Source organism: Microtus pennsylvanicus, chromosome 7 (genome assembly GCF_037038515.1).
Source record: "Microtus pennsylvanicus isolate mMicPen1 chromosome 7, mMicPen1.hap1, whole genome shotgun sequence".
Lineage (NCBI taxonomy): Eukaryota > Metazoa > Chordata > Mammalia > Rodentia > Cricetidae > Microtus > Microtus pennsylvanicus.
In genome coordinates, this window is record NC_134585.1 from 119,964,646 (window position 1) to 119,988,330 (window position 23,685).

At 46.7% G+C, this 23,685-nt stretch overlaps 1 protein-coding gene across 1 annotated transcript; it reads right to left on the bottom strand.

The window, feature by feature from the left end:
* Positions 1 to 10,561: 10,561 nt before the first annotated feature.
* Them5 (thioesterase superfamily member 5) lies at positions 10,562 to 15,677 on the bottom strand. The gene is made up of 6 exons (XM_075979074.1): positions 15,558 to 15,677; positions 14,693 to 14,894; positions 12,937 to 13,075; positions 11,281 to 11,391; positions 10,901 to 11,025; positions 10,562 to 10,611 (listed from the first exon to the last, which is right to left on the bottom strand). Exons 1-6 carry the CDS (start codon positions 15,675 to 15,677, stop codon positions 10,562 to 10,564), a joined length of 747 nt encoding a protein of 248 aa, XP_075835189.1.
* Between the last annotated feature and the right edge of the window lie 8,008 nt (positions 15,678 to 23,685).

Consider the following 23,685-nt stretch of genomic DNA (forward strand, 5'->3'; position numbering starts at 1 on the left):
TCTCAGTTCTAAGAAGGCTCTTTCTTTCTTTTTTTAAAAAAATATTTATTTTTATTTTATGTGCATTAGGGTTTTGCCATAGATGTTGGGCCCCTTAAACTAGAGTTACAGACAGTTGTGAGCTGCCATGTGGGTCCTGGGAATTGAACCTGGGTACTCTGGAAGAGCAGCCAGTGCTCTTAACCACTGAGCCATCTCTCCAGCAAGGTTCTTTCTTGTTTTTGTTTTTTTTTTTTTTGTTTTTCGAGACAGGGTTTCTCTGTAGCTTTGGAGCCTGTCCTGGAACTAGCTCTGTAGACCAGGCTGGTCTCGAACTCACAGAGATCCACCTACCTCTGCCTCCCGAGTGCTGGCAGCAAGGTTCTTTCTTAAGAAGCTTATATGAGGGGCTGATGTCTCCTGCTTTCTTGGATGGCTAGATCTTGTGTGTAATGGTGTGGTGGTTTGAAATAAAAAGTCCCCCAAAGGGAGAGGCATTATTAGGAAGTGTGGCTTTTTTGGATCAGTGTGGTCTTGTTGCAGGAAGTGTGTCCCTATGGAGTCAGGCTTTGAGGTCTCATATATGCTAAATCCATGCCCAATGAGACAGTTCACTTCCTGTTGCCTACACAAGATGTAGAACTCTCAGCTACTTCTCCAGCACAACGCCTGTATGCATGCTGCCGTGTCCCACCATGATTATAGTGGACTGAACGTCTGAACTCTAAGCCACCCAATTAAATGTTTTTCTTTATAAGTTGCCATGGTCATGGCTTCTCTTCACAGCAATAGACACTCTAAGACAAATGGCTACTGACTTTTTGGTTTTTTTGTTTGTTTGTTTCTGATTCAGGCATCTGGAAACACACATATCCTTTGCTTCAAGGAGAATAAACTGTCACTTTTGTCTGGATGGTTGTCTTAGTCACTGTTCTATTGCTGTGAAGAGACACCATGACCAAGGCAACTCTTAGAAAAGAAAGTACTTAATTACAGGCTTGCTTATAGCTTTAGAGATTTAGTTCATTATCATAATTGTGTATGAACACCACTGGATCAGTAGCTGAGAGCTACATCCTGATCCATAGACCTTGCTTGGGTTCTTGAAAACTCAAACCCCACTCCCAATGACACACTTCCTCTAAGAAGACCATGCCCACCCCAACAAGGCCACACCTCCTAATTCTTCTCAAATAGTACCACTCCCTAATGACTAAGTGCTCAAATATATGAGCCTATAAGGGTCATTTTTATTTAAACCACCACAACGTTCTTCCTCTGTAGTAGCTGTGTTCTGGATGTACAGGAGGGAATAGGTTTGCAAATGAAGAGGCATCATTTCCCATTGTTCCACTAGATGGCTGTAAATTTTCCCTCTGACAGGCCTCCACTCAAAGCACTAGACACTACAGAAGTGTCCTGGTTCTGCTGACCCCTGTGTACTAAGCTGGTCTTGCCAGATCATGCCTGGCCATGGAGCTGTACCTGAGAGGCTCCCAACTCTGTGGATTTCCACAGTATGAAAAGTACCCAGGATGTAACCAACCTATTTAATATGCAACTCATAACTGTCTCTCTCTACCCTTTATTTCTTTTTAACTGTTAAGCATACCTCTGAAGGAGGGATGAAATATATTCCCCCTCTTCTGGGAGTGTTTGGATAAATAATAGACTCACCTTGATAATGAAATGAAAAACCTGTTTTTCAATATATTTAGATTCTGGGTCTAACAGACTATCAAAGGCAACTATGAAAGCACAAAGGAGAACAGGTTTTCATAAAAGTGTGTGCGGGGGGACTGTGTTGGCCATCACAAAATATCTCTGTCTCCATGTTTTGGGAGGCATTGGGTCAAGGCCCTTCAAATCTGTGTCTACCTATCATTTGGCAGTTACTGGAGAACAGTTACTGGAGACTGGCTGCCTAGAAGCGGGTTGTCTAGTCACTGAAAAGATCCATCCCCCTCACCACGGCTGCTCAGACTGTGAACAACTCCATGGTGCACCTGGAAAGGGTTTCATTCTCTCTGGCCTCCTGAGTTGCCAGTCCAAGTCACAGATCTGGAACCCCAGTTCAGGTCTGAAACCAAATCCTTCACTTGCTAGTGTAAGGTCTTGAGCATAGACCTTCCCACTGACTCCTCTCAGCAGAGGCGGGGCTACTGTCAGCATACTCATCAAACCCTTTGTTTTTTTAAATTAAAATACAATTACACCATCCTCTCTCCTCCCTCTATTCCTTTATCTTTTAAATTTTTAGTATTGTTTATTATCACCATTTTTAAATGTGTGTGGGTGTTTTGCATGCGTGCATGTCTATGAACCACTTTCATGCCTGATGCCCATGAAGACCAGAAGAGGGCATCAGATTCCTGGAACTGAAGTCATGTGTAGTTTTGATCTATCATGTGGCTGCTGAGAATTGAACTTGGGTTTTCTGGAAGAGCAGCCAGAGCTCTTAACCATCAAGGCATCTTTCCAATTCTTTTCATCTTTTTAAACAAGACAAAATTGGAATTGGAGTTTTTTTTTTTCAAAAGGTTTTAAGATTTAAGTGGCTAGATGGATAGCCAGGAATAGAAACAGTGCTAAGAAGGGCAGTGTACACCCATAAACCCTGGATGCAGGGTTCTCACGAGAGAATTGCTCCGTTTCTGCCTCTCCCTCCTCCTCTGCATCCCCCTCCTCTTCTTTTTCTTCTTTTTGTACTTTGAGACAGGGCTTCTCTGTGCAGCCCTGGCTATAGACCAGGCTACCTAGATCTCAGAGATCTTCCTTGAATAACTTTGATGCCAGACTACCTAATCCCACCAGTGTAGATTTTCTCACTTTTATCTGGCCACCGAAAGCCAACATCCAGTATAACTTTGGCAGTCACGTGTTGAGTATGGAAGAAATTCTGTCAGCCAAGAATGACTCCTGGACACCACCGTCTAGAGTGAGAAGCACCTTGTGTTGACGGTATGAGTGAAACCGCAGAGACTTTAAAGCATTTCACCTTGCCATATCTCATAAGAACATTCTTTGTGATATGGCCTTCTGAAACTTTCTTAATTTTGACTTTTTCCCAAACATCATCTCTGCCCACTGACTGTAATGCATTAATGACTGCCCCAAGAGAGGAGCCATTTTATCTTGTGGCCTGCCATGTAGAAACCCCTCTCTCCCCAGGTTCCAAGGAAACACATACTTCTCCTCTGTTCCTCTGTTCTCCATCCTAAGCATTTTCCTTTAGCTATGTGAACAAGTCCATTGCCTTCTTTCTTTCTTCACCAATGTGATGGGGTGTTGGGTCCCCCGAGGACAGGCCTTTGCACCCCCACTTGATCTGTTTTGCACTCTTGTGGTTGGTTGGAAACAGGAACAAAAACAAGAACAATCTGTTGTTTTCAGCAATGTTTCCAAAGATGTTTATCCCTAAGCCATGTGAGTTATGGTGATGAGCTTCCTGCTTTTGCTGGCTTGGCCTCCCCTGCTGAGGGCTATATATACTGTGTGAGAAAGTGGAATAAAGGCTTGTCTGCAGAACCCGAAGTTGTGTTGCGTGTTAATCCCGATGTCCCTCGCTCAGAACTACAGTTGCTGTGCTGGCGTGGCAAAGTGGAGGTTCCCACTGAGATCTGAGAAAGAAGGGGTAGCGGATGGGGTCATCCTAGGCTGGTAGGGATGGATTGGGGTAAAATGGGATCCATAAGCAGTAAGAAAGACCTGATATGTCAGATAGCTAAATTGTTGGAGAAACAAGGAACAAAAAAAAAAAAAAAGGAACCATGGTCGAACAGAGAACTATAGCGGATTTTCTTAAGAACATAGCCCCAGCAAGCCCATGGTTTTTGACAAGTGGAGGCTTGAACATCCCGGACTGGGAACAGGTTAAAAGAGACTTGCAGAAACAGGTTAAAAGAAACTTTGCAAAAAGAGGGTGCCAATAGCTTCCCTATATCTAACCTTTTGCTATGGTGCCTGGTCCGCAATGCCCTGCTTACTGATAAAGTGAAAGTGAGATCAGAGGTCACCATGGCTAAAGAAATACTTGAAGAAATACAGGAGAAGGAGACTCGCTGGACCATAGGATTGGTTGAGGGGTCACATAGGGACCAAAAGGAAATGTCAGAAAATGGGGAAGACAGCCTCAGCTCTAGTGCAGAGAATATTTTATCTGATGAGGAAGAACAGCTAGTGCAGGAAATTAAGGTACTTCGGAAAAGGCTGAAGCGCTGTAAGGCGAAGGATTCCTTATGTGTGAGGATTGGGGAAGGGGGGAGTCCCATTGGGGACTGGGAGATGAGTGGCAGGCCGAAGAGGGCTCAGGAAGAAGAGGGGGTGTCTGTTTTCAGCCCTGGCACACAGTTGCTCCGGTCATAGAGGTTTCTGATCCAAACAATCCAGGACAGATGCTGAGACAACATGTGGCCTTGAGATTTAAGGAGATGAAGCAATTGAAAGAGGTCATGGTGGCATACGGTGCTCAGGCCCCCTTTACTCTAGCCATAATCTTTTGTGGCATTGAATCTTACATCTAGCGATTGGCAGCAGCTATGCCGTGTGGTACTATCAGGAGGAGATTACTTATTGTGGAGGGGAGAATATCAAGAAAATTGTTTACAAGCAGCTAGGTTAAATGCTCAAGCCTGACAGGCATAGCACAATATAGACATGCTAACTGGAGCAGGAGCTTATGCTGACTTGGCCAATCAAATTGTGCTCGATCCTGCCGTATATCTCCAAATGGTTGCTGTGGCTACCAAAGCTTGGAAAACCCTGCCAAACAAGGCTTCTGGGCATCAGCTGTCAAAAGTTTTACAAGGGCCTTCAGAACCATTTCAGGACTATGTGGATAGGATATTGCAGTTGGCAGGGAGATTGTTTGGTGATGTGACCACAGCTATTCCCATTGTTAAGAAGCTGGCATTTGAGAATGCAAATAAATACTGTAAGGAAGCCTTGCGGTCACATAAGGTAAAAAGCTTAAATGAATACATCCGGATCTGCTGGGATATTGACGGGCACTTCATTCAGGGCCAGGTTATTGCCACTACCATCAGGCCGGGGCGAGGACCCTGGACAACTGGGGATAAAACCTGCTTTAACTGTGGTGCCCCTGGACATTAAAAAAAATGATTGTCCACAGCTCCTTCAGGGAGCTACTGCCAGACCAGGAAAGTGCCCACAATGTAAAAGGGGGGCCCATTGGGCTGCCTGGGCCATTGTCATCAGGTAATGATTTAGCTGATAAATATACATGTGTTTGCTTTACTTCTGACTGCACCCAAGAAATACATGATAAATTTCACCTTAGTGCACGCTCCCTTCAGCATCATACTCAATGCACACGAGAAGTAGCACAAGCCATTACATCATCCTGTTCTCAGTGTGCTCCTTTCCTAAGCAGCCCCAATTTAGGAGTTAACCCACGAGGATTACGACCAAATCAGTTATTGAAGATGGATGTTACACACCTGCCTGCTGCAGGGAAGCTTAAGTTTGTCCATGTATCAGTAGACACCTTTTCAGGAGTAATTTTCGCATCCTTGCATTCGGGAGAAGGGGCAAAAGATGCCATTGCACACTGCCTATCGGCTTTTGCCTATATGGTCATTAAGACAGATAATGGCTCAGCATATGTCAGCAATAATTTTTTATCCTTTTGTTCATCCTATGAAATTTCCCATAAAATAGGCATCACAAATAACCCAATGGGTCAAGCAGTTGTGGAAAGAGCCAATCAGACCCTCAAGCAATATTTTCAAAAAATAAAAAGGGGGAGTTCATATTTTCCCCAGCAACTCAATTATCCCCCATTCTCTTTATTTAAATTTTTGACTGTGGATGCTGAAGGGCACTCGCCTATGGAGCCCCATACACAAGTTAGGGCTCAGAGCCTAGGATGGGTTTGTTGGAAAGATCTGCAAACAGGAAGATGGATGGAACCAACCCCCTTGTTAGCAAAGGTGAGGGGGGCTGTATGTGTTTCAATTTCTCCAGGAATTGATAAACCAATTTGGGTATCAGAGTGGTGCGTAAGGCCAGTGACCCAGGATGAAGACCTTGATGCTCCTTCTGCTTCAGGTGACGACTCTGGTAACAACAGAATCACTGGTGATGGGGAGTCTGGTGAGAAACCCCCCACTTTTAATGCCAGTTAGTAAAAATAGCCCCCTCTTTCCCTCACTTTTTGCTAACCTGTCATTGGTGAAGGAGTCCTCCTTTCATCATGGATGTTTATCACTGCATAATGCTTCTATTAATCATATTCATAGAAGGGTGATAGGACTTAGAAATATACTGCATCTCATCCTGAAAAAGGATTTGACCTATGGTCCCAAGCCTGCTCCCCTGTGTTGGGATGCTGATAGAGATGTTAATCTCCACCCCACAGTTATATGGGGAGAATGTATCACTCAAGAGCCTGATTTGGTAAAAGGTAGGAAAGACATGTGGGGGTATGGCCATAGGCCTGCGATGAAAAATTTCACCTTTCCCAGGTATAAATAAACCTCTCTAAAGATAAATTATACTTCTGGGTGCAACATGACTATTTGATCCTCTGCTTGCATTCTTGCCCCATTTTTCTTTGTATTGTGGAATGGCACTTTGGGGGGCGATATTCTTTTTTTATTATTTATTTATTTATTAAAGATTTCTGTCTCCTCCCCCCCCACTGCCTCCCATTTCCCTCCCCCCTCCCCCAATCAACTCCCCCTCTCTCGTCAGCTCGAAGAGCAGTCAGGGTTCCCTGCCCTGTGGGGAGTCCAAGGACCTCCAACTTCCTTCCAGGTCTAGTAAGGTGAACATCCAAACAGCCTAGGCTCCCACAAAGCCAGTACGTGCAGTAGGATCAAAACCCAGTGCCATTGTTCGATATTCTTAATTGTTCTTCCAGGATCTGCAAGCTGAGTAATTGCTGGGATGGTTCTGATGGATCCTTGATCGTTTGAGTGCCTGCTGTGATTCCTCTGCCAGTGCTGGTGTCTCAAGAACGTCAGGGGATTATCCTTTATTGACAGTGGGCAAGACTTTGGGCTAACAGCTGCAGTTGTTGCTGCTATTGCTGTCACTGCCACTGCGGCTACGGTTGCTGGAGTTGCCATTTCACAGACGGCTGTGACTGCGGAGACTGTGCTGTCTGGGGAGGTTGGCGGGGCCCTGCGGACACGGAGTGCTCTGGACTCTCATATTTGATTTGAACTTTTGAGTTTGGATTGACGGACTGTGCTTTTGCAGGAGCGGGTGGATTCCCTTTGGCTCCTAAGGCGGGTGTCTCGTTCTCATTCTTGTGGTGCAGCTTGCGTTGCACCTGCTGATGTTGTGGGTGCTTCTGATGTGGTTGAACAGTTGAATGCATGTTTGGATGGCCATAGGAATTCCTCCTTTTTGAATTTGACCCTGCAGACAGCTCATCATATTGTTAGTATTAATAGCACGTGGGTCCCTGCTGGGTCTGGAACCAGTCAGTGGAATGCCATGGCCCAGCTTGGGGGCTGGGTCCAGTGATTGTTTGGACCGCTCTCACTTTTGCTGATATTGCTATTGGGGTTAGGAATCTGTTTTTGGATTCTCTGCTGCTTTATGCGGCAATCCCACGTACAGCACACTGTCACTTGACAAGTGTTGCTCTGGCTGTGTTACAGTAATCAGGAAGTGCCCCAAGTCTGGCTGCAGATGCTGCAGAAGTCATAGGGATCCCTACGAAGGGCAACCGTCCTGGTATAGAGAGCTCGCCTAAGACAGGGATTAAGGTCTCCTGTAGATGGGTAAGAGCCTCTATCCGGGAGAGTCCTAAGACAGGGGCTCTCAAGCTTTTAAAATAAAAAAGAGGGAATTGTTGGGTCCCCTGAGGACAGGTCTTCACACCCCCACTTGCTCTGTTTTGTACTCTTGTGGTTGGTTGTTCTGAAAACAAGAACAAAAACAATCTGTTGTTTTCAGCAATGTTTCTAAAGATGTTTACCCCTATGGTAATGAGCTTCCTGCTTGAGGGCTATATATACTTGTAAGAAAGTGTAATAAAGGCTTGTCTGCAGAACCTGAAGTTGTGCTGTGTGTTAATCCTGACGTCCCTTGCTCAGAGAACTACAGTTGCGGTGCTGGTGCGGCAATGGGGTCTTACGTGTACTTGACCAACTTGGTTTCCTGATGTCACAGAGGCTTTCCGAATCCTAGTCCAGTCTTTTTTCCCACCTAAGGCCATCCTCTGATACCACGGATGAAGCTGAGGTGTTCTGGTGTACATCCCCTCAATCCCTTTGCTATTCTGTGTCCCTGTTTCCCGACTTTGGGTCTCAGAGTCAATCTGATGCTGTTCTGTGACCCCTGTCTCCAACTGTGTTCATGATCCGTTTCAAAGACCCATTCTGAACCAGTTTATACAGTTAAATTTCTTTCCTTACAGAACAGTAATAACAACAAAATTCCCAGAAATAAAAATATGCATTCATTCCCTCATTGTCCAGACATTTGTTTATCTATTTGCCTCCCCTGCCTCCTTCCTTAAGGCCACGCCCCGAAGTCTCTATTATGTCTAGTATCGCTCTTCTTCACCTACTCCTCTTCCCAGTCTCTTTAGTAGGTCATTGGTCTTCCGCCAGATTTTAAGCTGTAGTGTGGGCCCAGGGCCATTTTTTTGACCTTCCTCTGTTCTTCCCTCCGCACTTCACTGTCGTTCCTCTTGATTCTGTCCTTCCAGTCCACATTAGCCACGTTTAGGCGGCTCTCCCTGCTCAGTAGCCTGGTTCTTGCTGGTGTTTCCCTGAGCACTTCATACCCAGTGCAGAATACATCGAGTGCCACGCCACCTCTGTTCATAGCTCTCTTCTTCCCAGGAATGCCACTTGGGAACCCCCAGCCAGCCAGCTCCCCTTCACAGATACAGTCTACGAAATGATATGCAGCGCAAGGTGGGACTGTGGTTCCCAGGATGGGGGGACGAACACACCATCAGACAGAGCTTACATGGGAAGGAAGTTTATTGGGGAAGGGGGGGAGTGGTGGGAGAGAGAGACGGAGATAGAGACCTGCCTCAGAAAAAAACTGCAGAAAGAGGAAGAGAGTGGGCGGAGCTTGTCTCTTAAAGGGAGCTTTGCACCTGCGTACAGAGTCAGGGTACTACCCTCCGTGTGTGTGGGAGTGGTCACTCTGCCTCTGCCAAGGGGCGGGGCCGGGTTTGCATTTGCCTGGATGATAACACACTGTACAATTGGTGTACGTAGGACTTCTTTTATTCCCCAAAGGTCTCCTATCTGTGGATCTGACCCGTGCAGCCCCTACTGTCGCCAGCTCAGAGCCTTGCAGGGCTCTCCTATCCAATTCTCTGCCTTTGGTCTTCTTGACTCTTTCCTGCTCCGAGTGTCATCTTTACAAAAAACAGAACGTTATACCTCCCCACCCCGCACCAGACCCTTTAAGGCTCCTGTTGCATACAAGGCAAAGTTCATGCTCTGGGGTGAGGATTCTGAATTTAGGGCCTGTACCGGCTCCGCTGCAGTCTCTTTCCTCTGTCTCTTGCTCTTCAGTCCTTTGGGGTCCTTAAGATCCCCTGCGCTCTTTCACACCACCGTGCCTCTCTGTTCTTAGACTTCCCTCTGCTTGGAAGATCTCACCTTCCTTCCTACCAGCTGGTCCCACTTAACTTTTTATTTTTTGCAGTGCTGGTCCTTGAACCCAGGTCTGTGTCAAGGACCAGGGTAGGGGTGTGGGAAATTAGAAATATAAAAAAAGGATATGCAGATACATAAAAAATAATAAGACAGAAACCGTAGAAGGGAGGGCATTCCAGTGATAACTGAAAATTGCCCTTGTTTATTTTCCATGGCTTTTATACCCAATGTAAATGTGTGTGTGTGTTGGGGAGAGAAGGTAACAAAGGATTTTATTAACATGATACAAAGGAGAACTCAAACAGTCAACCACTCTAACACTGAGACATCACATCATTAGCATTTTGTTGTCTAGGTAGTGAAGCTACTCTAGATCACACATCCTGAAGACTGCCCCTCCCCAGGTGACCTCATAGTTACAGAGGGGGAGCAGAAGTACATTTGTATAATCTTCTGACAGGAGCCAGGGGAAGGTGAGATAATCCCGAAATGGTGTTCTGGGCTGCATCTCCAGGTCAGTGACCCTGTCTTGCAATGCAGCGGACCAGACACCTCACTTAGTGCCTGGCACTTGGCAGGAGCTCCAGGTGCTCTGTGGGTGCTGGTGGGAGGTGGGCACTGGAAGATTGAAAAATCAATTTGACAAAACAACTTTAAAAAATTAATTTATTTTATGTGTATGGGTGCTTGGTCTGCATGTAAGGTACCATATGCATGCCTGGTACTCTAAGGACATCAGATCCCCTGGGAGAGGATATACAGATGGTTGTGGGTCACCATGTCAGTGCTGGCAGTAAAGAGCAGCCAGAGTTCTTAAGTGCTGAGCCATCTCTGACCCGTCGACAATTTTGATTCCAACTATAGAATTATGATTATGGGATGCTAAGAGTGACTTCTTCTGCATCTGCCACCTGATTGTCGGGGACCCTGCTATGTGGAAGTCCCAGGCAGGCCAGTCCTCACCATTGACTTTGCTGAAGGCATAGTCATTGCTGCTGGGGTGGCTCTTCCTCCAGCTGCAGCTGAAGGAAAACACCTGCAAGAAAAAAGTGAGCTGAGTGCTGAGAGTCAGGACCAGGGCGGCAGGAGTGTGCTGAGGGCATGGGTCATCTGCCTCAGATTGCCCATCGCCTGAAACTGTCCTACGGTGCAGGTCGTGTAACCCTCACTTAGGAAAACAATTCCATTTTTTTCTCTTTCTCTTTATCCACGTCTCTAGCAGGTACCCAGTCCCACCCCTCACAGGGCTAGACCCCAGCTTGGGACCAGACCATTAGCTCTCCTCTTCCCTCCCCTTCCCAGCCTGAGGATGAGGATGTCGGTACCAGAGGACTTGGCATAGACTGTCTGCTTGTCTCTGCTCTGGGCGATGCAGGACATGTACAGCTTCTGGTCTTCAATCTTTTCTACTTGAATGTCCAGGACAGCCAGAGAGCCCACGGGGATCAAGCTGGAAGAGGGGGCAACTGAGTTCATTTCTGTACCTGCTCCCAACTTTGGCTTCTCTCCCTTACCCTGCTTCCAGGACTCACAAGCAACCCTAGGTTCAGGGGCTGTTTTGTTGGTTCCTGGTGTTGAATGGCAGAGGTTGATTTCTGGCCCAGGACTAGAGAAAAGCTTGGCTGGCAGATGTTGCGGAGCTTACACAACCCCATGATAAAACAGAGCCCTGACCTCGGCCATGGCCTGAGGGAGTCACACTTACTTTTTAAACCTGATGTTGAGACTTAGTGTGAATAGTCCTTCTCCAGCCAGATAGGCAGTTTTAGAAAATGTCTCATCCATCATGGCCGCCAGTGACCCTCCATGGGCAAACCTGGAGATCGGGATGGGGAATAAGATTGGGGTTAGGGCTACTAGAAAGATCCCCTCTTTGGGATGCTTTTCCCAAAAACCTCCCAAGCTTTTCTCTTTCCCCTGAGTCCCCCAAATGTGAATCTTCAATCTCAGGCAGCTAAACAAGAAAGACACACAGAGATCACCCCAGGGGCTTCAGTAGGTCCTTCCTCTGCATCACTGATACAGCTATTTTACCGCACCGAGAGAATTTCTTTCCTCACAAGATTAATAGAGACGATTTTTTTTTCTGACTCATCACCTAATTGCTGACTGCAGCTGCCACATTTCAGAAGGCTATGTACATTCAAAGGAGAGGGAAAAAACCCTGAACCTTTGGATTAGTCTTTTATTGTTTTGCTTTTTGAGATATGATCTCACTTGAAATCCTAGTCTAGACTTGAACTCGTGACAATCCTGCTTCAGTCTCCTGAGCTCTGGGATGGGAGGTCTGAACTACCATGTTTAGCTTGATTTAGTGTCTGAAACATGAGCTTGGGCCGTCTCTTGCCCTACCAGCCACTCAGCCGATGCTGGGCCTGCAGTTTCAAGGCAGGCTAGTTAGCTTATGACTCGTTAAAGAGCCAGCAAGGTAGGCTTCTGAGCAGTCCTGCCTGGAAAACACCAGAGCCCAGTTTGTTTGGTGTGACAGTGCAGACATTTGTTCTACTTCAACTTTGTGAAAACTTCATTGTCATTTATACAAATTGTACTTCATGACAAGGCTTTGTCACTGCTGGTTAAGATAGGGGAGAATACCAAGGCACCCTCAGATAATGTGCAAATGACATAGACAGATCTGGGCTTTGAAAGAAAGTGCAGCTCATCATGAACTCAGGCCAGCTGCTCTCGCTGTTCTGCTGAAGCTGCAGGGGGATCCTCAGGCTCTCCTCCCTGCTTTAGGGGCATCATACCGCCTGGCTGGACTCCTGGTTCTGCCATGTGTGCTAGGCCAGCTTGCAAAAACACTCTCAGCCTTCATTTCCCCACCAGGTACTGGGAATAGAAAGAACTACTATCTCATCTATTGAGTTCCCTACTCAGACAAAGGATTCACTGGCAAAATGCTGGTTCTGCAGAGCGGCTCTTAGCCAGTGGGCAATTCCTTCCCACTTGCATTGCCTGGGATCCAGTGGATATTAATCTCTTCTCTGTACTCTCAGCCCACTCAGTGTTGGATCATCCACTCTGCCTTTTCTTATAGCTCAGCACCCCTGAACGGAACGCATCCATATTCCCTCCACCCCATCTCCTAGGGGATTTCACTTTCAGAAGGGAAGAGGTTCTTGGCCTCTTAGGACTTTTATTTCTGGAACATTCTGAAGCTTCAATAAGGGCATTCTTTATACATGCATAGTGGAGCCTGGGGAAGCTAACTCAGATTGTCCTCACAGGCCTAGCATTGAGAAGAAGTTCCTTGCACCCCATTTTAGGTCTTTAAGGACTCCAGGGCCTGGTGGGTGCTGGACCCACTTTGCTGAGCTGAACCTGTGAGGAATTTGTCCTGGCCTGTCTGAGGCCTTACCCTGGTGGCCCCTCCAGGTAGGGGCCTGGCTGGAAGAGACAGACTGACTTCTTCTCAGATGGGTGGAAAAAGATGACGTATTCATAGCCTTGTCCTTCCAGCAGGATGCATCTGGTAAAGATGCGCCAGTCCTGTTTGTCTGGGGAGAGAGGAGACTTTGAAACAGAGATACCTCAGAGTGTGGGGACCTGTCAGGGCACAGCACTGTGAATTCAACAAGAGCAAGGGGAGAGAACCGGACACCCCACCCCTGTTGCTAAGAAGCCTTTCTACAGGGGAGGAGGGGACAAAACAAGTTCCTTGTCCGTTGTCTTCAGAGAGCCTGGGTCCTGGGGAGATAAACACTCATAAAGTGCAGGTCTAGGCAAGCATTCTGCCAACCGAGCCATTTCCTCAGCCCGGAGAAAAAATTTTTTTCCATTTCAAGACAGGTTTCTCTGTGTAGCCCTGGATGTCTTGAAACTAACCCTGTAGACCAGACTGGCCTCGAACTTAAAAGATCCACCTGCCTCTGCTGGGACCTGGCTTGGTGCCTCTACTTGGCTGGTACCATGGGTCCAAAGGTCACCTACTAGTTATGTCATTCATTCATTACAGAGAGGCACCCACATTCATGAATGAAAAAGAAAGAAAACATAGGAAGACAGACAGACACACACACCTACACAGACAGAGACAGAGAGCAGGGCAGGGTAAAGGTGGCAGCTCTGTCAATCAAATTCATTGTATGTCTCCAGGTACCATTCTGCCTAGCTGAGCAGAGGTGGCGAGCTGAGACCTGTAGTAGGTTGGAGAAGCCCAAGGGATTTTACAAGGATGGGAGGGAGGGGCTGGGACAAAGCTAGCTGAGGGAAGAGCCATTGGTGAGATGCCAGAAAGAGCAGAACCCTGTACTGGCAATGCTCCAGCTGGGCTTCAGCTGGAAGCAAAGCTGCCACTCGGGTGTGCTCCCTTTACACCAACTAAAGGAGCCAGGCAGAGAGACCAGTGCGGGGAGGCTTCCCATCCACAGCCAGTCTGCAGAGGGAGGAGGAGGAGACCAGGAGAGCAGCCCCCGGTCTGCGGGCTCATGAATTTCCTTCCTGAATGTCTCAACATTTTTTATTGTACTGATCCTTGGCGAATGTCATACAATTTATTTTGATAATATTTTCCCCCTTCCCTTTGGAGGAAAATTCTTCCTATGTAGTCCTGGGTGGCTTTGTAGCCCAGGTTGGCCTCGAATTCTCACATTCACCAGCCTCTGCCTTCTGAGTGCTGGAATTTGTGTGCCACCATGACTAGTCTTCCTGAATGTTTTCAAACCAGAGAAAGGCGGCAAGTTGAACTCACTGAGGGTTTCAGGCAAGGTCCCCCATTGTGGGTAGAGAAGTGTGTGTGTGTGTGTGTGTGTAGGTATGTGTATGGAGGCGTGTTTGTGTATGTGGAGGTGTGTAAGTGTGAGATGGGCAGAGGTGTATGGGGGATGATGGAGGTGTGGTTGGGTGTGTGTGTATGTGTAGGTATGTGTATGGAGGGGTGTTTGTGTATGTGGAGGTGTGTATGTGTGAGATGGGCAGAGGTGTATGGGGGATGATGGAGGTGTGGTTGGGTGTGTGTGTATGTGTAGGTATGTGTATGTGAGCAGAGGTATATGTGTATGGAGGGGTGTTTGTGTGGGGCTGGCAGAGGTGTGTGTGGGATGATGGAGGTGTGGATGGGTGGGTGAAGGTGTGTATGTATGTGTGCTTCTGAACCCTTTCAGAACTGGTCTTACCTGAGTCAGTTACCAGCCCTAATGGGAGCTTAAGCCCATGGATATGGTCTCTGTTGGACTTGAAGGAGGGCATTTTAATCCACCCGCCTGACTTGGTTTTCTCCAGAAATTCTTGGTACAGGTTCAGCATATCTGGACACCAGCTGGAGTTGGGAAGGGCATAATCCTTTAAATCTGTTTTCTCTGGACAGAATCTTGCAACCTAGGCAAGAAAAATCAGAGTGGTATGATGACATCTTGGAAGGTGGGGGACTGTTCTTGGGCCATGGGACCATCATTTAGTCTGTGTCTGGGTTTGGGGCATTTGAGTCCTGTCTGATGGAGTGTTACCCGAAGAAAGAGTCCATCTTCCTTGTAGGGGTTTGGAGATACCTAGGGGTGTTAAAAAAGTGGGGATGTTGGGATGGGGATGAGAGCTGGCCATTCCAGCCACACGGGGCAGAGGAGTGGCTAGTTGCTTATGGGCTTGTTTGGCAGCTTCTTTGAAATGCTTTCAGGCCCCAAGGAAGTGTACTATTACGGCCAGGGACAGGGGCTATGTGGCCATCTGCCATATGTCTTTCATTAGTCTCTTCTGTGGGTAATAAGCAAGCCGACAGGCTTTTGTCTGGGGATACCCTACTTATCTGCGGCAGTGTGAACCCTATAAGAGATTTGCTGGTGGGTATACAGGATTTGGGCCAGGGTTTGTCCTACTAGATTTATTCTGAGATATGGCTTAGTAAGTACTCCAAAGCATTTTCCCTTTGCTAAACCGAACAGCTCTGTATCAGCCCAGAAATAAGGCAGGCAAAGAGAATCGAGGGTGTTCGAGCTCTACACCCTTAAAGAGGAAGGGCGCTCGTCTGACTCCTTGAGAACTTACCAGGGAGTCTGTGGATGATGCGAATGCTGAGGCCTGGTGGAGTCTGGGCAGGAGATGGGTTCTCAGGAGAGCTCTGTGGTGGGCAAGTCTTGCCACCCTCTGGAAGCCGCTCCTCATCATGGCTGAGTGTCAGGATCCCGGCTTTGCCTGGATAGATATAGAGGCCGATTCCCGAAGACAAGTGAGTACCAGGCAGCTGTGCCTGGCCGATGGTGAAATCACCTCTCACCAGGTGCTTCTGACGCAAGCAGGCTTTCTTCTAGCACAGAGAGCCCACTGGAGAGAGGATGATTGCACAAGAAAGGCAGGACTGGTCCAACACCCACAAGCTTGGGGCCTTTAGCTGGTCCCGGAGCCCTGCCCAAAGCTGGGGAAGGGAAGATGCTTCTGGAGCATGAACGGGCAGGAGGACTGGGTGTGCTCCAACAAGTAGTGCGGGGAACTCGGGGCCCCAGAGAGCTGCCCTACCTTGTTGGGAGCAGAAATCAAGAAAATTTCCAGAAGGATCACAGTCCATTATGTTAGAATCCAGATTGGACGGCAGCACAAGCTACAATCCCTGCAGTAGCCCCTCTCCACCTACATGTACTGACAGGTACCGTATTGAGAATACCGTGACTCTCTAGCACTGCGGGAAATCTGCAGGCCCCAGTCATCCAAAGGTTACGGATGGCCACAGACCCTGCTCCCCGTTCTCCTTCCCTGATGTCCGTAGGGAAATAAGAGAATCTGGCTACTGCCTCATGCTGAGAATGCTTCTTCCAAAGAGCCCTGAGGAAGGGACCCCACTTCTGTCTCCTGGACTCAATTGTACTTCTAGAAGAATCTGCCACACTGTCCCTGAACTCTCCTCAGAGCTCCTACCATTCTGTTACCGTCAGTCTGTCCATGGCAAATAATGCTTCTAATAAACTCCATGCTCCCAACAACCCGTCTCATTGTTCCTCTTGGATCCTACTTCTGAGACCTTTCACGTCTGTCCCTCAGTGGGAGAGTGTTGATGGAGTGTTTGTAGGATGTGCTCTGTGGCATGATTTTGAAAGCTCTGGCATGATCTGGGGACTCAAAAAACAAAGAAACAAACAAAACCAAACAATAACCAACAAACTTAGTTCACAGCCTTAGACACGTGCCTCTTGTGTCCCAGACAAGAATTAGCACAGTGGGGACCTCTACTTGCTGGCTCTTGGCTAGTGATAGGAGTCAGGGAGGGTAAGAGGGTCCAGGAGATCACTGAGAGGACCTTGTGAGCACTGAAACTCCAGGGAAGGGTTGAAGGCAGCAGACAGCGCTTGGAATGAGGTAAGACAGGCAGTGGAGGCCTTGCCAGGTACAAGCACTACAGGAGCCTAACAGAGATGACCACTCAGTCTCTATTCCAGCTGGCTGGGCCTACACAGGTATTTAGGGACCCAAGCGCGGCCTCAAACATTTACACCAAGGGGCTATTAAAGGTCAAGACCACATCCTGGTATCTTTCTCAGCACTTGCAGGGGGAGGTTTGCACAAGCAAGCGATTTAAGTTATCTTAAGCTAAGTTAAGTTATCTGAGACTTCTTGGCCTTGGGTCCTAGAATGGAGTTGAGCAGTTTTTCATGGGGGATTCTCCATCAAGGAGCTCAAATTCTTGATAAACCTGAAATAACCTCAGCAAAAATGCAAGATGGTGAATCCTCTCTGCTTTGTCTTGCCCTGCCACACAAGCAGGGCTAGAAACTCTGGCACGTCATATGAGTTTGAGAGACTAGGGATTAGACTCCCTGGTAGACAGACAGATAAGGAGAGGGCCCCTGCCTAGGTTATAAAGGTGATGAATTTCCAAGATGGCTGGCATCTTCCTGACTTGGGATGAAAGTCTGGCAGCTTAAATGAAAGGCCTTGTGGGTCTCTGTTTTCCACCAATTCCTGCTGGTGAGCTGGTTCGAGGAGTTCGAGGCTGGGACTGGACATGTCACAGCTGCAGACCAAGCAACCATCCTATCTGTCTTCAAACTGACCCCCCCTAGACTGAAGGAGCAAAGCTCTCAGAGGCTTCCAACTGCCAGCCCATAAGAAGCTTCTGCTTTCTTTCTACTCCTACTTTCCCTTTTCGGGATGAGAATGTCTTCTATGTGCCTGCTCCATCTATCTATCTATCTATCTATCTATCTATCTATCTATCTATCTATCTATCTATCTATCTATCCATCCATCCATCTATCCATCCATCACCTGGATTTTGAATTTTACAGGGGCTCACAGTCTTTGATCTGCTTTGCAGAGGGTCTTTTTCTCTGTATGTCTGCTGTGTAGGTGTTTATTCAGCACCCCATAATCACTTTTTCTACTGCTGATTTTGTTCACTGTTTAAACACCTGCTTTTGTCTCAGGTGTTTAAGATTTCTCTGTTGCCACATCTTGTGCCCCATCCAGATTTTTCCTGATTTTTAATTCTTTAACTGGAAGAGAAAATGAACCCTAGCAAGACCCCTAGACTGTATCAAGTGTTCAAACAATACCTGCAAGGTTGTGAATTTTTTTTGTGGTGCTGTGTTTTCTATTGAATTAAAACCCCTTTCTTCTCTTCTCCTTCTCTTCCTCCCTCCCTCCCTCCCTCCCTTCCTTCCTTCCCCCCTCTTTCTTTCATTCTTGAGACAGGATATTGCTATATATCCCAGGTTGTCTTTGAAATCACGATCCTCCTGCTATAGCTTCCCGAGAGGTAGGATTATGAGTCTGTACTAACAAACCCAGCAAAGCTTCCAGCTTTCAGCAAAAAGCTCTGGTTTTAAACTTCTTAAAACAAAGCATGTTCTAAAAACCAGAACTGTTCAAAGACAGGGTAATGGCGATGATATTTTGCCAGCTCCTGAAAGATCAAAGTGATTTAGTATGGATGGTGAAGGTTTGTCTCATTACCAAACTGATGTGGGAGTGTCATATATCAATCTGTTGATTTCATTGGTTAAGCAATAAAGAAACTGCTTGGCCCTGATAGCTTAGAACATAGGTGGGTGGAGTAAACAGAACAGAATACTGGGAGGAAGAGGAAGTGAGCTCAGAGACGCCATGCTCCCCTCTCCTGGACAGAGCGATAGCTCTGCTCCCGGGCAGACAGACACGATGGAGCAAGCCACCAGGTCAGACATGCTGAATCCTTCCCAGTAAGACTGGTGCTACACAAGATTATTAGAGATGGGTTGATTGGGATATGAGAAATAGCCTGTAAGGGCTAGAGTTAATGGGCCAAGCAGTGTTTAAAAGAATACAATTTGTGTGTTGTTATTTCGGGGCATAAGCTAGCAGGCGGCCGGGGTGCTGGGGACGCAGCCCCGCTGCTCCTATTACTACAGAACCGGGGTGCTGGTGACGCAGCCCCACCGCTCTTATTACTACACCAAACAGTGCCATTTTGTCAGCCACACAAAACACCAACCATGGAGAAAATGGGTTCAAGAAAGAGTTTACTTGGATGTATGCTTGCCCTGTTGGATTTGTCTTGCTTTAGTCCAATCCCTCTTGCTACTCCTATTTTTCCTTTTGAATGGGAATGTTCACTATGTGGCTATTGCACCATTGTATGTTCAAAGTACAGAGGTTTGTGTTTTAATTTTACATGGGTTTGCAGCTCAGAGTTTGTCTTGAGTCTTAGAAAAAATGTTGGACTTGAATGTTGAGCAATGTTGGGACTACTAAGACTTTGGGGACTCTTATAAAGCCTTTAAACAAATTTTGCATTGTCAAATGAGCCTTTGGGAGCCAAGAACGAAATGTCATAGTTTGAGTCTGAAATGCTCAAGCATTGAAGGTTTGGTCCCATTGCAGCAACGTTTAATGGTGGTGCTTTTTGGAAAGGGATTGGATCTGTGCATTAATTGACAAGTGGATTCATAATTTGAGAAGAATTGGAAGGAAATGGCACTTAGGAGGCGAAACCTAATTATAGGAAGTCCTTGTTACTATGTCCTGAGGACCATGTCTTGTTCCTGGCCTCTTGAGTTTTCTTTTTCTGTTCCAAGGTGCATGAGGAAAGCAGGCTGGCCCCCTCACACGGTTGCCTTTCCACAGATCTATAAACAATGGAACTAGACGACCGTGATGTAAAATTTCTGAACCAGAATAGATCTTCCCTCCTGTAAGCTGATTTTCTGTGGCGATTTGTCAGCGATAAAAGTCTGGTTAAATAAAATTTCAGATATTTGCATAATTATGCTTATGTAACTTTGTTCTTTGCCTTGCCACATACCTAGTGCTATTCCCTTCCTTGTGTAACTTTTGTTTTTCTTGAGTTTATAATTACTAAGGTTTGGCAGGCCATGTGCTGCAGGGAGCCAAGGAGCTGAGGTGACCAACCTCGATTTCCTAGCTAGGAAGGAAGAATATTCAGGATGGAGAAAATAAAGCCTCTGATAACACCTGAGCTATTTGAAAAGCAGATTTAGTGTACTTGAGGACATGCACAATGGAGATAACCAGGGCGGTGTCTGGAGAGAAGAGACTCTGAATTAGAAGGCTGGAGAGGAGAGCTGAGGAAGGCTATCTTGGAGGAGAGAGAATGGGCCACAGGAAGCCACCTTCACACTTTCCATCGTTGTTTCTGTCTACAGTTACACACATCTGAATGCTTTCTGAAAAGTGGGGCCCTTCCTGGGGCTTGTGGTCGGCTGTCCAGGGAGGTACCTCACATGGTTCAGACCCTTCTCCTACACACACACACACACACACACACACACCCACACACCCCAAAACCTCAGTTCAGAGTAAAGAAAGCCTGAACCTTGACCTCTTTGGAAAAGCAAGCAGGAAAAGTGAAACCAGTGACGGGTTGACTCAACTGTAAACTTCCATCTAATTCAGATTTAGTTTGTTATCCTGCCTGGTTTATTCCCAGTTCGGGACTCAAACGTGAGTTTTGTGACTTTTTTTCACAAGCACATGCTGGACCTGGTACTTCTAAGATAGCAGCAGTAGGCTGTTTAATGATCTGCTTTGGAATTAGGGATAAGGTGGTAGTGATGGCGAAGTCAGATTTGTAGAATTTGCCAATTTCTGTGGTGCAAAAGTTCCCTCATGGCTGATTTGAAGTCACTGTCCTGACTGTGCTTTTGGACAACTGTGTGAATAGTCGGTTCTGAGGAGCGGTAAGAGCTTGCTGTTGCTGGGCACGGTGTGAGTGATGAACAGACAGTAGTGTGCACAGTCAACTCTGGGGAGCGGTAGGAGCTTGCTGTTTCAGGTCATGGTGGAAATGAAGCAACTGCATTGATCAAGGTCTCATCAGGTTCAGATTAATCTTTGCCCTAGATCTAAACTCACTTCCACTTTAGTATGCTTTGGATTCTTGTCTCTCCAGAGATGACTAGAGGTTAGGCCTATCCATTTTGTTGCTCCTCAAACAAACGTTTATTCACTAAGAATAAATAAAAAAAATCAACATTTCTGAAAATCTTACCAAGTATACTTCATCGTGGGTGGCTGGGGAAGCCCCTCTCAGATAAATCTGAACACAGGACAATGTTCCCATGATGTGGGCTGGCTCTGTGCTGTGATGTGGAATTCCCAGCACTTTGGAGAGATTTGTCTGCGATGGCTCCCACCTAGCCTTTCTGGATGAGGAATGAACTTTCCAGACATCATTCCTAAGCAAACACTCTATCCACTGAGCTTCACTCCCAGCCTGGACTCCAGTGCTGAGATCAAAATCCCACTGAATGTGTGTTCCTGAAGTCTTATCACGAGGCATCTTGTAAGGGTCTGGGATGGCTCATTCTCTCAGTTTATAGTTGGTTCCCATGCGCCTGCCAAGGCTGGCACACTCTTACCTGATATTATACTTTCTTCTGAGCTATGGATCCGAAGCCAGCTGGGTTGGAGTCGTTGTGCGTTATAAAATTGGGGGCTCCCACAGGCACTGAAAAGGGACCACTGTGTCCCAGTTCCTCGGATATCAGTTCTGCGAGTTTTTAAAGAACACTTGACCAGAGCCTTTCAGCTCTGGCTCAGGGTCTGGCTGCTTGCTCATGTTGACGTAAAATGTGAAAAAAGGACTCATTTATGGTTTTGGCCCAAACTGAAGAGAGAGCCATTTTCAGTCTTCTCGCTTCTGCCTGGTACTCTCAGAATTTATAGAAGGGATAGAAGAGAGCTTAGGAAACATTTTCTGTAGACTGAGCTTTGTCTCAGTGAAATGAGCTGGGAGATGAGCTACAATTAAACTTTTTGTTTGTTTTTCTAGTTGCATCCTTCTGGTACCAGGGGCTCAGTGGTATTACGGGAAATGCTCAGGGGTTGGCACAATGCCATCTATGTCACAGAATGTTTTGGTGATGGGTAAGATCGCTGAAGACCCACCTCTGATCATTCTAAGAACATGCCAGTGGGAATTCGGCAACTATGGAATACCAAAACAAGACAAAACCAACACCAACACAGGCGAATATGGCAGGAAAAGACCCCTTGTTTGAACGGATCATTTCTGCTAACGAGCAATTGAAACGGACAGTGTGACGAGGAGGCACAGCCCAGCTCTGTAGAGTCTACCATAGTCTACAGTCATGCTCTGGGAGACACTACCTTTCTCATCCTGGGGAAGTCCTGTGGTCTGTCTGCTCTGTATCCTTCTGACTCAAGATCTTGAAGATCGTGGCAGCTTGCGCTGCTTACCAAGCCTGAGGCTAAGAAGGAGGGGCTGAGGAAGAGGGCGGACTGCTCCTACCTGCCACACCTGTGCCAGCTCTTATTCCCTCATAAAACCACCAGGCATTTTAACTGCAGAAGGAGATTCTTTTTTACTTTTCAAGACAGCGTATCTCTGTGTATCCCTGGCTGTTCTGGAACTGACTCTGTAGGCCAGGTTGGCCTAGCTCTGACTGCCTCTGCCTCCTGAGTGCTAGCATTAAAGGCATGAGTTACCATGACCCAGTGGAGATTCTTATACTAGAAACAAATAAATCCATTTTTAAACTTAATTTTAAACTCTACTTAACTGTGTTTTTTTTTTTTTTTTTTTTTTTTTTTTTTTTTTTTTGGTTTTTCGAGACAGGGTTTCTCTGTGGCTTTGGAGCCTGTCCTGGAACTAGCTCTTGTAGACCAGGCTGGTCTCGAACTCACAGAGATCCGCCTGCCTCTGCCTCCCGAGTGCTGGGATTAAAGGCGTGCGCCACCACCGCCCGGCTCTACTTAACTGTTAAGCCTTATAAATTGCATCTTTTGAGCAATGAGGAACATATAAATATCCATTGCGAAGAAACCCAAGAGTGTCTCTCTTTCCAGTGGTGCAGTGGTTTGAATGAGAATGGCCCCCATAGGCTCATATGTTTGCATGCTTGGTCCCCAGGTAGTGGAACTGCTTGGGAAGTATTAGGAGGTGTGGTCTTGTTGAAGGGGGCATATCACTGGGGATGGACTTTGAGATTTTAAAAGCCTAAGCCAGGTTCGGTGTCTCTCTCACCCTTTTGCTTGCTACTTGCAGATCAGGATGTAAAGCTCTCAGCTACTGTCTGCTTCCCACCATGATGATCATGGACTAACTCTCCAAAATTGTAAGCAAGTCTCGAATTAAATGCTTTCTTTTATGGGAGTTGCCTTGGTCATGATGCCTCTTCACAGCAATAGAACAGTAATTAAGACAAATGCTCACACTGCAGTGTAAAGTCTAAAGTGTAAACTTTTTCTTATCTTTGAATTTAAAGATTATAAATTTATATATGCTATGATTGTTAACTTGGTGTTCTTGTGGGACTCCCAACAGTGGGAGCGTGGGTGTCTCTGACTCTTTTGCCTGCTCTTGGAACCCTTTTCTGTCCGTCTGGGTGGCCTCATTCAGCTTGATATGAGGGTTTGTACCTCGTTTTATTGTAACTTGTTATGCTTTGTTGAGTTGATATCCCTGGGAGGTCTGCTCTTTTCTGGAAGGAAACAGAGGAGGAGTGGATCTAGGGAGAGGAGTGGTGGGGGTGGGAATGGGAGGAGTGGAGAGAGGAAACTTTGATTGGCATGTATTGAATGAGAGAATAATAATAATATCACATTGGAATGTTATTAAAATTCATTGGTGGCAAGGGCGCCCAGGTCTCATGCAATTGGTGAAAGGGTTTGATAAGGTCAAAGCACTGTTAGGTGCCAGGGTTGGCTAGATAGACACTGAGGC